We start from the raw sequence: 15,155 nt of genomic DNA, 5'->3' as shown, positions 1-15,155 counted from the left end.
TGTATATGGGGTGGGACTGCTGATGTCCAGCTAATTGACAACTGGGTCCCCAAGTTATTCAGCTGGGTGTCTGATCCCAGTCTACAGAGCAGAGCGGAAAAGAATCCTCTGTTCTGTTGGCCAAAACACTATATTGCCGGTAGGAGTGGTCTGTGCTGGCGATTAACGATGTCAGACACAACAGGTAGGTAGCAACTACCTGCCTGTTAGCGCTTAGACACATTTTGGGGGGGAAAAAAAAAAAGTCCTGGAAATAACCTTTCACAATGGCTTGCACACCTTAGGATGTTCTGTGAAGGACCCAACACCTCGTAACATCAAGTTTGTCCTGCTGCTGATTTTTTTTTTGTTTTAAATTGGGTTCATTTTTATTTATCAGCAAAATTACACAACACATTTTAACACTGTTTTCCCACAAACACATCAGAGTGGGGAATAACCTTAGTAAGGCCTAAGCCACACAGCATGAAAATTGGAGCGAGTGGAGTGCGATAAAAAATTGCATTCCACTCGGACCAATATTAGCCTGTGTGTCAGCACCCATGAGCAATTATTTTTTCAGCCCTAATCGAACCGAGAAAACAATTGCAGCATGCTGCGAGTGTAATGCGATCATTGTTTCTCTCGCACCCATTCAAGTCTATGGGGCAAGAGAAAAAGCGCACAGCACTTGCGGTACACCGGTGTACCGCTAGTGCAGGGCGAGAATGGCAATAGCCGGCAACGGAGGAGAGAGGGAGATAAATTCATCCTTCCTTGGCGCCAGCCCGACCCCCCGCAGCTGAGGTCCGCTCGCACAATTGGACCTCAGTTGCAGGGACACTTGCATAACACTCGGCTCTGCTGTACTGCCAGCGCGAGCAGAGTGTCATTCGAGGGGATCCCAGTAATCCCTGTTTGGCGCTAGCCTTACAAAAAAAAAACAAAACACACCCAACTGCTGATTCTAACTAGGTAAAGAATGCACCAAACAAAAGTATATGATATGCCGAAGTTTGTAAAGTGATAAGATGCTCTAGCTGCACTGCTGGACCAAAAATCCAATGTGAATTGGATATATAAAACAAAAATGCGCTTCTGGCTCAGACAGACCTCTTCATCAGACATTATACATCAGGTGTCTTAAGACTAGACCACATCAAATGACTGAAGAATGGCAATTGAGAATCTACAAGATGGTACGTGGGCTTTTGCTGCTTCATTACCGTTGCGTAGCACTAAACACCGCTCTAGTGTAAATATGTCCCTTGATAAAGTACGTTACTGACTTGTTCTTTTTGTTCAATTGCAGTTATTACTTGGTTAAATAAGCAACTAAATGAGAATCAGTCTGCAAGCTCTAATCCAAGCAGTGCCCCCTTTAGGTCAACGGTGTCACCCAACCAGATGGTAATTGTGTTCCTCCTTAGCACAATATAACACACACAATCTTAAATTCTAAATGTCATATTTGCAATGTCTTTTACATCTGTGTTTCAGTTAGAGAACAGGATACCTCTCCATAACCCCCGGATAAATTATCCACTTCCCTCCTCGTATTCGGTCATCCCTTACATTGCACCTTCAGCATCACAGCAACCCTCATTGGAAGTAGTTCGCCCAGGACCTCGGGTAAGGCTATTGGACTCTGCAATTAAATATGGACATGGTTTTGTTTGTACATTTGTTAATTTCCAAACTCTGTTTGTAAAGGTTCAGTACCATAATCCACTCTCTAGAGGAAACGTGCCAGGAGGAATTCAAGCTGCAAATAAAGAGAAGTAAGTTGTAATTTGTCAGGCACTTCACCTTCCTACAGTCCTGCTCATTGTTATTGCACCCATGAAGTTTGGGTACATAATGTGGAATATCTCCTGAAAAAATGAATCAAGTCAAAACAGATTTTTTATAATTTAATAGCGCACTTGTGTTAAATACAAAAGAGCAATGGTAAACAATTTAAAACAAAACAAAACAATGGGAGGGAAAAATAGAAAAATCTATAGCTGCTGTGACTCTGGTTCTGCCACCTTTTACATTAGTACGGAAACAAATTTTGACTCTCCTGTGGTAAATCACAAATGAGAACCACCTGTGATAAATTGTGATTATTAGCAAACACAAGACTTCCAAAGGATATAAGGCCATCTACAAAGACCTTGGTATCACACTTTCAACAGTACGTAATGTTAAGATGTTTGCCAAGCATGGAACTGTCAACCCCCCTGGATTTGGGGGAAAGAGGAAAATGTGACTAGAGATGTCTTCGAAGGTTGTTGTGAATGGTGGAAAAAACACATTAAATATCTGAAAGCCAACCTGGAACAGTCTGGGGTCATGGTTTCAACAAGTACCAAACACTGCACACTAAACTAAGCAGAGCTTTAGGGGCAAAGGCCAAGGAAGAAGCCATTGCTGAAGAAAAGACACAAAAAAGAATGGCTGATCTTTGACAAACCACAATCCTTCTGGGAAAATGTTCTGTGGACAGATGAAGCAAAAATAGATGTTTTTGGCAATGCTGCGCAACGGCTTACAGACAGCGTTTACATAGAAATGCTTATAAGGAAAATAACACCCTACCAACAGTCAAGCATGGTGGAGGAGCTATAATGCTGTGTGTTTGCTTTGCGGTGTCTGGTACTGGAGGCTTTGACCGTATCACAGGAATCATGAAATCAGCGAATTAAGCAGTTTTAGAGAAAAATGTCCTACTCAGTGTAAGAAAACTTGTCTTGCTGGACGACCCATGATCTTCGCCTTAAACCAATGACCAAAAGTACCCAGGAATGGTTGAAAAAGGAAAAAATAGACTATTTCAAAATGTCCAGCAATAAAGGCCGCTTTACATACTGCGACATCACTAGCGATCGCACCCGCCCCCGTCATTTGCGTCACGGGAAAATCGCTGCCCGTGGCGAACAATATCGCTAGGATGCGTCAAACGAACTTACCTTAGCGACGTCGCTGTGGGCGGCGAACAACCTCTTTTTTTTTTTTAAGGGTGCGGTTCGTGCAGTGTCACAGCGACGTCAATCAGCGAGCCACCAATAAAATCGGAGGGGCGGTGACCAGCCGCATGAACGTCACTCTCCTCGTTGCCGGAGGACGCAGGAACACTGTTGTTCGTTGTTCCCGGGGTGTCACATGTGGCGATGTGTGCTGCCTTAGGAACGACGAACATCCTGCGTCCAGCATCAGCAACGATATTTGGAAAATGAACGACGTGTCAACGATTTGGTGAGCATTTCCGATCGTTAGCGGTCGCTCGTAGGTGTCACACGCAACGACGTCGCTAACGAGGCCGGATGTGCGTCACGAATTCTGTGACCCCAGCGATATCTCGTTAGTGATGTCGCTGCGTGTAAAGCGGGGAGTCCTGACCTCGATCCCATTGACCTGCCATTGGGAAAAAGAGCCCTGCAAACATTCAAGAGCTTAAGCAACCTGCAAAGGAAGCGTGTGAGAAAATACCAGCTGAGAAGTGCAAGAATCTTATAGATTGCAACAAGAAACTTTTGGAGGCTGCCGTAAATGCCAATGGGTGTGCAGCCAAGTATTACTTTGGGGGGCCTTTATTGCTGCACATGCGGTTTATTCTGTTTCTTCTTTGAAATTGTGATATGTAAGTTGACAAACCAATGTTTTATTGTCTTAGTTTTGACCACTAATTTAAAAAAAAAAAAAATGAAGGGGTGCCGATAATGGTGAACAGCACTGTATATGAATGTGGAACTGGTTTTATCAAAGTTTCTTCATTTCTGATCTGTTTATTTCAGTGGTGAGCCAGCAGGCCTGGATCTCAAGTATCTGAAGAAGCGAGAGGGCACAATCCCTTTACAAGGCCTTAGCCACAACACTGCTGCAGGTGAGCGCTCTACGTGTGCAGCCAAGAGTAATCTTACAGAATTTTAATGGGATTGTCTCATTTAGACCACCCATTTATCAGTTTTTATGTTATTTCCATCTCCGTAGATGGATATTTTTTGGAATGATGCTTATAATAAAAGCACTTTTCTTCGGCGCTCCATTGGGAGACCCAGACGATTGGGTGTATAGCACTGCCCTCCGGAGGCCACACAAAGCAATTACACTAAAAAGTGTAAGGCCCCTCCCCTTCTGGCTATACACCCCCAGTGGGATCACTGGCTCACCAGTTTTCTGCTTTGTGCGAAGGAGGTCAGACATCCACGCATAGCTCCACTGTTTAGTCAGCAGTAGCTGCTGACTCTATCGGATGGAAGAAAAGAGAGCCCATATAGGGCCCCCAGCATGCTCCCTTCTCACCCCACTTGCGGTTTGTAAGGTTGAGGTACCCATTGCGGGTACGGAGGCTGGAGCCCACATGCTGCTTTCCTTCCCCATCCCCCTGAGGGGCTCTGTGGAAGTGGGATCTTACCGGCCCCCAAACCCTGAGGCCGAGCTCCATCCACAGACCCAGAGACCCTGCTGGAGGAGCTGAGTACAGTCAGGGACAAGGCCCTGCAACGTTCAGGTACTCTGTGTCCCCGCACAGACAGGCCACGCACACTCCAGGCTTGCTGGGTGTGCTAGTGCGCCGGGGGCACTAGCGCTGCGCGCTCGGGTTAGAGTCACTGCAGCTTAGCTGAGTGATTTTTTGTCTTGGGAACTACCGCGCCGGCCGCTCCGGGAGCGGCGGCGCCGCTGGGACTTGTAGTGCGCCGGGGACTCGCGCTGCCCGCGCTTTTACGGCGGCAGCGCTCATAAATCTAGTCCCCGGCTTTTGCGGCCTAGTTACGGTTCGTTCCCGCCCCCACCCTGTCAATCAGGGAAAGGGAGAGACGCTGTGCAATAGGCAGCGCCGAGGGCTGGAGCCTTATTTACATGCTCCAGCCCTCTCACTGGGCACAGTGGGGACGCAAGTTTCCCGCTCTTGGTCTCAACACGCCCAGGGCCCGCCCCTCTCCACAGGACGCCGGCAGCCATTCCTGCATGCAGTCTGGCTGGAGAACGGACACAGGCTCTGGGGGACTCAGACAAGGGACTCTGGCGACCACACACCCGCGTTTATGCGGGCGGTAAGCTGCACATAAGTGCTGGCCCCACTAGTGCCACAGTGTTATTTGGTGCATTTTTTCTATCTACTTGTCAAAGCACCCTCTCAAGAGGCATGCCAACACAGCCTGAATGTTGCGCTGGAGACTCTCCAGACTTTCGGGTGGATCATCAACTTTTCAAAGTCAAACCTGGCACCGACTCAATCACTAACGTATCTTGGCATGGAGTTTCATACTCTCTCAGCGATAGTGAAGCTTCCGCTGGACAAGCAGCGGTCACTACAGACAGGGGTGCAGTCTCTCCTTCAGGGTCAGTCGCACCCCTTAAGGCGCCTCATGCACTTCCTAGGGAAGATGGTGGCAGCAATGGAGGCAGTCCCGTTCGCGCAGTTTCATCTGCGTCCACTTCAATGGGACATTCTCCGCCAATGGGACGGGAAGACAACTTCCCTAGACAGGAAAGTCTCCCTTTCTCAGACGGCCAAGGATTCTCTGCTATGGTGGCTTTTTCCCACCTCATTATCGCAGGGAAGATCATTCCTGCCCCCATCCTGGGCAGTGGTCACGACAGACGCGAGTCTGTCAGGGTGGGGAGCAGTTTTTCTCCACCACAGGGCTCAAGGGACGTGGACTCAGCAGGAATCCACCCTTCAGATCAATGTTCTGGAGATCAGGGCAGTGTATCTTGCCCTATTAGCCTTCCAGCAGTGGCTGGAAGGAAAACAGATCCGAATTCAGTCGGACAACTCCACAGCGGTGGCATACATCAGCCACCAAGGAGGGACGCGCAGTCGGCAAGCCTTCCAGGAAGTCAGGCGGATTCTGATGTGGGTAGAGGAAAGAGCATCCACCATATCAGCAGTTCACATCCCGGGCGTAGAAAACTGGGAAGCAGACTTCCTCAGTCGCCAGGGCATGGACGCAGGGGAATGGTCCCTTCACCCGGACGTGTTTCAGGAAATCTGCCGCCGCTGGGGTGTGCCGGACGTCGACCTAATGGCGTCTCGGCACAACAACAAGGTCCCGACCTTCATAGCGCGGTCTCGCGATCAAAGAGCTCTGGCGGCAGACGCCTTAGTGCAAGATTGGTCGCAGTTCCGGCTCCCTTATGTGTTTCCACCTCTGGCACTCTTGCCCAGAGTGTTACGCAAGATCAGATCCGATTGCGGCCGCGTCATACTCGTCGCCCCAGACTGGCCGAGGAGGTCGTGGTACCCGGATCTGTGGCATCTCACGGTCGGCCAACCGTGGGCACTACCAGACCGTCCAGACTTACTGTCCCAAGGGCCGTTTTTCCATCGGAATTCTGCGGCCCTGAACCTGACTGTGTGGCCATTGAGTCCTGGATCCTAGCGTCTTCAGGATTATCCCAAGGGGTCGTGGCCACCATGAGACAGGCTAGGAAGTCCACTTCTGCTAAGATCTACCACAGAACGTGGAAGATTTTCTTATCCTGGTGCTCTGCACAAGGAGTATCTCCCTGGCCATTCGCGTTACCTGTCTTTCTTTCCTTCCTGCAATCTGGGTTGGAAAAGGGCTTGTCGCTCGGCTCCCTTAAAGGGCAAGTCTCGGCACTATCCGTGTTTTTTCAGAAGCGTCTAGCACGACTTTCTGAGGTGCGCACGTTCCTGCAGGGGGTTTGTCATATCGTACCTCCGTACAGGCGGCCGTTAGATCCGTGGGATCTAAACAAGGTCCTTGTTGCTCTCCAGAAGCCGCCCTTCGAGCCTCTGAGGGATGTGTCACTTTCTCGACTCTCACAGAAAGTGGCCTTTCTGGTAGCGGTCACGTCTCTTCGGAGAGTGTCCGAACTAGCAGCGCTGTCATCCAAGGCTCCTTTCCTGGTGTTCCACCAGGACAAGGTAGTGCTGCGCCCCATTCAGGAGTTTCTCCCTAAGGTGGTATCCTCTTTTCATCTTAATCAGGATATCTCCTTGCCTTCCTTTTATCCGCATGCAGTTCATCGGTATGAAAAGGATTTACATTTGTTGGATCTGGTGAGAGCACTCAGAATCTACATTTCCCGCACGGCGCCCCTGCGCCGCTCGGATGCACTCTTTGTCCTTGTCGCTGGTAAGCGCAAAGGGTCGCAGGCTTCCAAAGCCACCCTGGCTCGATGGATCAAAGAACCAATTCTTGAAGCCTACCGTTCTGCTGGGCTTCCGGTTCCATCAGGGCTGAAGGCCCATTCTACCAGAGCCGTGGGTGCGTCCTGGGCATTACGACACCAGGCTACGGCTCAACAGGTGTGCCAGGCAGCCACCTGGTCGAGTCTGCACACTTTCACCAAACATTATCAGGTGCATACCTATGCTTCGGCGGACGCCAGCCTAGGTAGAAGAGTCCTGCAGGCGGCAGTTGCCTCCCCGTAGGGGAGGGCTGTCTTTGCAGCTCTAACATGAGGTATTTCTTTACCCACCCAGGGACAGCTTTTGGACGTCCCAATCGTCTGGGTCTCCCAATGGAGCGCCGAAGAAGGGAATTTTGTTACTTACCGTAAATTCCTTTTCTTCTAGCTCCTATTGGGAGACCCAGCACCCGCCCTGTTGTCCTTCGGGATTTTTGGTTGTTTTTCGGGTACACATGTTGTTCATGTTGAATGGTTTTCAGTTCTCCGACGTATCTTCGGAGTGAATTTGTTTAAACCAGTTATTGGCTTTCCTCCTTCTTGCTTTTGCACTAAAACTGGTGAGCCAGTGATCCCACTGGGGGTGTATAGCCAGAAGGGGAGGGGCCTTACACTTTTTAGTGTAATTGCTTTGTGTGGCCTCCGGAGGGCAGTGCTATACACCCAATCGTCTGGGTCTCCCAATAGGAGCTAGAAGAAAAGGAATTTACGGTAAGTAACAAAATTCCCTTCTTTTTTTTAATAAACAATTGTCGGCAGTTAAGATACTCCTCTTTGGGGACACGGAGTGGCTTTTGTGCCTTGAGGAACTTGCTGAAGAAGCTAGACTATTTTTTAATTCAAGGCCATCTATGGCCTGTGAAGTAATATTTTGATCAGTTGGCACCATACTTTGGCCTATGCGATCCTGGGAAACAGTTTAAGTTGGGCACTTAGGCAAATTGATCAACTTTTTTACTTTCTTTGTCGCTCCATTGGGAGACCCAGACAATTGACAATTGGGTGTATAGCTTCTGCCTCCGGAGGCCACACAAAGTATTACACTTAAAAGTGTAAACCCCTCCCCTCTGCCTATACACCCCCCCGTGCATCACGGGCTCCTCAGTTTTTATGCTTTGTGTTGAAGGAGGCACACATGCACGCAAGCTCCACTATTTGGTCAGCAGCAGCTGCTGACTATATCGGATGGAAGAAAAGAGGGCCCATAACAGGGCCCCCGGCATGCTCCCTTCTCACCCCACTCTGGTCGGCGGTGCTGTTAAGGTTGAGGTACCCATTGCGGGTACAAAGGCTGGAGCCACATGATGTTTTCCTTCCCCATCCCTTAGGGGCTCTGGGTGAAGTGGGATCCTAATCGGTCACCAGGCACTGGGACCGTGCTCCCTCCGCAGCCCCTGGGGGAATCTGCTGGACAGGAGACCGGGTATCGTCAGGGACAGGCCCTGCTCCTCTGAGGTACTCTGTGTCCCCTTGGGGACGGCGCATAGAGCGCCTGTCTAATGGACGCTGCAGCAGCTGCTGGTTGTGTTTGTGCGCCGGGACTACCGCGCTGACCGCGCTTGTTTGCCGGCCGCGCTTATAACTTTAGTCCCCGGCTTTTGCGGCCTAGTACCGCATATTCCCGCCCCCGGACCTGCCAGTCAGGGGTAAGGGCGGGACGCTGCACTGGACGGCAGCGCTGAGGGCTGGAGCATACTTAGTATACTCCTCCCCCCTCACTGAGCACCGTGGGGCACCAGATTCCCGCACTTTCTAAGGCACGCCCACGGCTCCCTCCTCCTCTCAGAACGCTGGCAGCCATTCCTCTCAGCACTTCTGACGCTGGAGAACTTCAGAGACGAGCTCCACAGCTCTGGGAGGCACAGGCAGGGAATCTGGTGGTCACACAAACGCTGAGGGCGGTCGGTAAGCAGCACCTGTTACTAGGTGCTTGTCCCACTGGGTGCCGAAGTGTATATTTATATGCTTATATTGTATACATTTACTCTGTACGGCCGCACTAGTGCTTTGGCTATATACCCTCTCTGATTGCTCTAAGAGGAGACAACAGCATGTCGTCCGCAAAAAGCAAGGGTGCCAAGGCACAGGCTTACTTTGCAACCTGTACCTCATGTGCGGCTATGCTACCTGCAGGTTCCACCTACCCTCATTGTGTGCAATGCTTGGCCCCTGTGACACTCACTCAGCCGGAGCCTCTGCCACTGGTGGGACCTTCGGCCCAGGTGGAACCACCTGCTGCCACTGTCCAGGTGACAGGGACAGAGTTTGCAGTATTCGCTGACAAACTTTCTGAGTCTATGGATAGATGGTCTGCTAAGATACTAGAAGCTTTGCAGTCCAGACCTGTAACACAGGCCCCGGGCACTGTTGAACCTTTTCCCTCAGACCCCCCTCGGTCGGCGCAGCAAAGTGCTCCTGGGGCGACTCATAGGTCCCACGGTGAGGACTCTGTCACGGACCGCAGTCCCAGACCGGCTAAGCGGGCTCGCCGGGAGCTTCCCTCGACTTCATCACAGTGTTCAGGGTCTCAGCATGAGGACTCTCTGGAGGATGAAGCGGAGGTGGCAGATCAGGGCTCTGATTCTGACGCCGCTCTCAACCTTGATACACCTGAAGGGGACGCCATAGTAAACGACCTTATAGCGTCCATCAATCAGGTGTTGGATCTTTCTCCTCCAACTCCTCAGATTGAGGAGTCAGCTTCTCAGCAGGAGAAATTCCATTTTAGGTTTCCCAAACGTACACGGAGTGCGTTTCTTGATCACTCCGACTTCAGAGATACAGTCCAGAAACACCGAGCTTTTCCAGATAAGCGCTTTACTAAGCGCCCTAATGACACACGTTATCCCTTCCCCCCTGACGTTGTCAAGGGTTGGGCTCAGTGTCCCAAGGTGGATCCTCCAATCTCTAGACTGGCGGCTAGATCCATAGTTGCAGTGGCAGACGGTGCATCACTCAAGGATGCCACTGACAGGCAGATAGAGCTCCTGATGAAATCCATCTATGAAGCTATTGGCGCGTCCTTTGCTCCGGCATTCGCAGCCGTATGGGCACTCCAAGCTATCTCAGCTTGTCAGTCTGAGATTAATGCAGTCACACGTGCCTCTACTCCGCAGGTTGTGTCCTTAACCTCTCAGGCGTCGGCGTTTGCGTCCTACGCCATGAATGCTGTCCTGGACTCTGCGAGCCGTACGGCGGTAGCATCCGCCAATTCGGTGGCAGTCCGCAGGGCCATGTGGCTACGTGAATGGAAGGCAGACTCTGCTTCCAAAAAGTTCTTAACCGGTTTGCCATTTTCTGGCGACCGCCTGTTTGGCGAGCAATTGGATGAAATCATTAAACAATCCAAGGGAAAGGACTCGTCCTTACCCCAGTCCAAACCAAACAGACCTCAACAACGGAAGGTACAATCGAGGTTTCGGTCCTTTCGGCCCTCAGCCAGGTCTCAATTCTCCTCGTCCAACAGGCCACAGAAGGGTCAGAGGAACTCTGATTCATGGCGGTCTAAGTCACGTCCTAAAAAGACCGCCGGAGGAACCGCTCCCAAAGCGGCCTCCTCATGACTTTCGGCCTCCCCAAACCGCATCCTCGGTCGGTGGCAGGCTCTCCCGCTTTTGCGACGCCTGGTTGCCACATGTCCAAGACCGATGGGTGAGAGACATTCTGTCTCACGGTTACAGGATAGAGTTCCGCTCTCGTCCTCCGACTCGTTTCTTCAGAACATCTCCGCCCCCCCGAGCGAGCCGACGCTCTTCTTCAGGCGGTGAGCACTCTGAAGGCAGAAGGAGTGGTGATCCCTGTTCCCCTTCAGCAATGGGGTCACGGTTTTTACTCCAACTTGTTTGTGGTGCCAAAAAAGGACGGATCTTTCCGTCCCGTTCTCGACCTCAAACTGCTCAACAAACACGTGAAAACCAGGCGGTTCCGGATGGAATCTCTCCGCTCCGTCATCGCCTCGATGTCCCAAGGAGACTTCCTAGCATCAATCGACATCAGGGATCCTTATCTCCACGTACCGATTGCACCAGAGCATCAGCGCTTCCTGCGTTTCGCCATCGGGGACGAACACCTTCAGTTCGTGGCGCTGCCTTTCGGCCTGGCGACAGCCCCACGGGTCTTCACCAAGGTCATGGCAACAGTGGTAGCAGTCCTACACTCTCAGGGACACTCGGTGATCCCTTACTTAGACGATCTCCTTGTCAAGGCCCCCTCTCGGGTGGCATGCCAACACAGCCTGAACATTGCTCTGGAGACTCTCCAGAGATTCGGGTGGATCATCAATTTCCCAAAGTCAAAATTGACACCGACCCAATCGCTGACATATCTCGGGATGGAGTTTCATACTCTCTCAGCGATAGTGAAGCTTCCGCTGGACAAACAGCGTTCACTACGGACAGGGGTGCAATCTCTCCTTCGAGCCCAGTCGCACCCCTTGAGGCGCCTCATGCACTTCCTAGGGAAGATGGTGGCAGCAATGGAGGCAGTTCCATTTGCGCAGTTTCATCTGCGTCCACTTCAATGGGACATTCTCCGCAAATGGGACAGGAAGTCGACGTCGCTCGACAGGAACGTCTCCCTTTCTCGGGCAGCCAAGGCCTCCCTTCAGTGGTGGCTTCTTCCCACTTCTTTGTCGAAGGGGAAATCATTCCTACCCCCATCCTGGGCTGTGGTCACGACGGACGCGAGTCTGTCAGGGTGGGGAGCGGTCTTCCTCCACCACAGGGCTCAGGGTACCTGGACTCAGCCAGAGTCCTCCCTTCAGATCAATGTTCTGGAGATAAGGGCAGTGTATCTAGCCCTAAAGGCGTTCCAGCCGTGGCTGGAAGGCAGGCAGATCCGAATTCAGTCGGACAACGCCACGGCGGTGGCATACATCAACCACCAAGGCGGCACACGCAGTCTGCAAGCCTTCCAGGAAGTTCGGCGGATTCTGCTGTGGGTGGAAGCCACAGCCTCCACCATCTCCGCAGTTCACATCCCGGGCGTAGAAAACTGGGAAGCAGATTTTCTCAGTCGCCAGGGCATGGACGCAGGGGAATGGTCTCTTCAACCGGACGTGTTTCAAGAGATCTGTTGCCGCTGGGAGAAGCCGGACGTCGACCTAATGGCGTCCCGGCACAACAACAAGGTCCCGGCATTCATGGCACGGTCTCAAGATCACAGAGCGCTGGCGGCAGACGCATTAGTTCAGGATGGTCGCAGTTTCGGCTGCCGTATGTATTTCCTCCTCTGGCACTACTGCCCAGAGTATTACGCAAGATCAGGTCCGACTGCCGCCGCGCCATCCTCATCGCCCCAGACTGGCCGAGGAGGTCGTGGTACCCGGATCTGTGGCATCTCACGGTGGGTCAACCGTGGGCACTACCAGACCGTCCAGACTTACTGTCTCAAGGGCCATTTTTCCATCTGAATTCTGCGGCCCTCAACCTGACTGTGTGGCCATTGAGTCCTGGATCCTAGCGTCTTCAGGGTTATCTCAAGAGGTCATTGCCACTATGAGACAGGCCAGGAAACCAACGTCCGCCAAGATCTACCACAGGACGTGGAGGATCTTCTTATCCTGGTGCTCTAATCAGGGTTTTACTCCCTGGCCATTTGCCTTGCCCACTTTTCTGTCCTTTCTTCAATCCGGAATGGAAAAGGGTTTGTCTCTCGGCTCTATTAAGGGACAAGTCTCGGCGCTCTCTGTGTTTTTTCAAAAGCGTCTAGCCAGGCTTCCGCAGGTCCGCACGTTCCTGCAGGGAGTTTGCCACATAGTCCCTCCTTACAAGCGTCCGCTAGAACCCTGGGATCTGAACAGGGTGCTAACGGCTCTTCAGAAACCACCTTTCGAGCCAATGAGAGATATTTCTCTTTCACGCCTTTCGCAGAAGGTGGTCTTCCTAGTGGCAGTCACATCACTTCGGAGAGTGTCTGAGCTAGCTGCATTGTCATGCAAAGCCCCCTTCCTGGTGTTTCACCAGGACAAGGTGGTTCTGCGTCCGGTTCCGGAATTTCTCCCTAAGGTGGTATCCCCTTTTCATCTCAATCAGGATATCTCCTTACCTTCTTTTTGCCCTCATCCAGTTCACCAATGTGAAAAGGATTTGCACTTGTTAGATCTTGTGAGAGCACTTAGACTCTACATTTCTCGTACGGCGCCGCTCGGATGCGCTCTTTGTCCTTGTCGCTGGCCAGCGTAAAGGGTCGCAGGCTTCCAAGTCAACCTTGGCTCGGTGGATCAAGGAACCAATTCTTGAAGCCTACCGTTCTTCTGGGCTTCAGGTTCCTTCAGGGCTGAAAGCCCATTCTACCAGAGCCGTGGGTGCGTCCTGGGCATTGCGGCACCAGGCTACGGCTCAGCAGGTGTGTCAGGCGGCTACCTGGTCGAGTCTGCACACTTTCACGAAACACTATCAGGTGCATGCCTATGCTTCGGCAGATGCCAGCCTAGGTAGGCGAGTCCTTCAGGCGGCGGTTGCCCACCTGTAGGAAGGGGCCGTTTTACGGCTCTATTACCGAGGTATTCTTTTACCCACCCAGGGACTGCTTTTGGACGTCCCAATTGTCTGGGTCTCCCAATGGAGCGACAAAGAAGAAGGGAATTTTGTTTACTTACCGTAAATTCCTTTTCTTCTAGCTCCTATTGGGAGACCCAGCACCCGCCCCTGTTCCCTTCGGGCTGTTGTTCTTTTGTGTACACATGTTGTTCATGTTGAATTGTTCTGGGTTCATGGTTTCAGTTCTCCGAACATCCTTCGGATTGAATTTACCTTAGACCAATTTATAAGTTTCCTCCTTCCTGCTTTTGCACCAAAACTGAGGAGCCCGTGATGCACGGGGGGGTGTATAGGCAGAGGGGAGGGGTTTACACTTTTAAGTGTAATACTTTGTGTGGCCTCCGGAGGCAGAAGCTATACACCCAATTGTCAATTGTCTGGGTCTCCCAATAGGAGCTAGAAGAAAAGGAATTTACGGTAAGTAAACAAAATTCCCTTCTTTGCGGCCGACATTAGTAATCTGTTGACGCCAATAGTGTGGTTGCTCTGTATGGCATCCATTTGCCTCACCGTGCCCTGGCTGAGCTATAGGAGGCCATAGTATAGGGATATTTACTGTGGCTGTCAGTCATCCTAAGCCAGAATATCTGCTCCAGACTTCTTCTTTTGAAGCTGACAGGCAGAAACTTACTTCAGTCTGACCGATGTCTGTGCGCGATCGCCCTGCCTCTTAATTTTCCCTTCAGACCCAAATGGGTAAACTCAAAATGGTCTCCTAGAATGTGATGCATAAAGTCTAAATTTAACCCTTTCACAATATGTGACATAAATTTACTTCATGATCAGGAAGGGGCCCCTGGTAAATGTGTGTCCATACGAAGCCTTTTAGCTAAGCGTCGGCTGTCACAGCCGGTGCCCACACCACCCAGGTTGTTAAACCCCCTAAATGCCACAAACAATAGCATTTGCAGCATTTAGAGGCTTGGCAGATGGAATGCGCTCCCTCTCCCACCCAATCGGGACCCAACGATGTAATCACGGAGCCCTATAACCAGAGGTCATCATGACAAATTCTGGATCAGACAGCTATGGCAAGCCTGTTAAACCATGCCAGGAGCATGGTCTAAAAGGCTTCTGTCAATGCAGAACTGACAGGTATAAAGTATTGTAATGCTGTTGTAATACATTATACCCGCAATTAGACTAATAAAAGTTAATGTCTTGTAGCAGGAATAAGTGAAAAAAATGTAAAAATATATATAACAAAAAAAATCAGAACACAAAACAAATATGGAAAAATTATACCAGTAAATCTGTTTGTGTGTGTGTATACAGTAAAGACCAAAAGTTTGGACACACCTTCTCATCTCTAGAACAACTGTTAAGAGGAGACTTTGTGCAGCAGGCCTTCATGGTAAAATAGCTGCTAGGAAACCACTGCTAAGGACAGGCAACAAGCAGAAGAGACTTGTTTGGGCTAAAGAACACAAGGAATGGACATAAGACCAGTGAAAATCTGTGCTTTGGTCTGAGGAGTCCAAATTTGAGATC

At 50.9% G+C, this 15,155-nt stretch overlaps 1 protein-coding gene across 2 annotated transcripts in view; it reads left to right on the top strand.

The window, feature by feature from the left end:
* SASS6 (SAS-6 centriolar assembly protein) overlaps positions 1–15,155 on the top strand; it is a 204,456-nt gene that overhangs the window by 154,440 nt on the left and 34,861 nt on the right. For both annotated transcript variants that reach the window (XM_075321013.1, XM_075321012.1), the window contains 4 exons: positions 1,292–1,389; positions 1,480–1,611; positions 1,693–1,760; positions 3,759–3,847. In XM_075321013.1, coding sequence (XP_075177128.1) covers positions 1,292–1,389; positions 1,480–1,611; positions 1,693–1,760; positions 3,759–3,847 — 387 coding nt within the window. The remainder of the gene's footprint in view (positions 1–1,291; positions 1,390–1,479; positions 1,612–1,692; positions 1,761–3,758; positions 3,848–15,155) is intronic.

The sequence above is a fragment of the Anomaloglossus baeobatrachus genome, chromosome 8, assembly GCF_048569485.1.
Source record: "Anomaloglossus baeobatrachus isolate aAnoBae1 chromosome 8, aAnoBae1.hap1, whole genome shotgun sequence".
Classification (NCBI taxonomy): domain Eukaryota; kingdom Metazoa; phylum Chordata; class Amphibia; order Anura; family Aromobatidae; genus Anomaloglossus; species Anomaloglossus baeobatrachus.
Note: the sequence above shows the minus strand (reverse complement) of the source record. Positions and strands in the feature narration are given on the sequence as shown.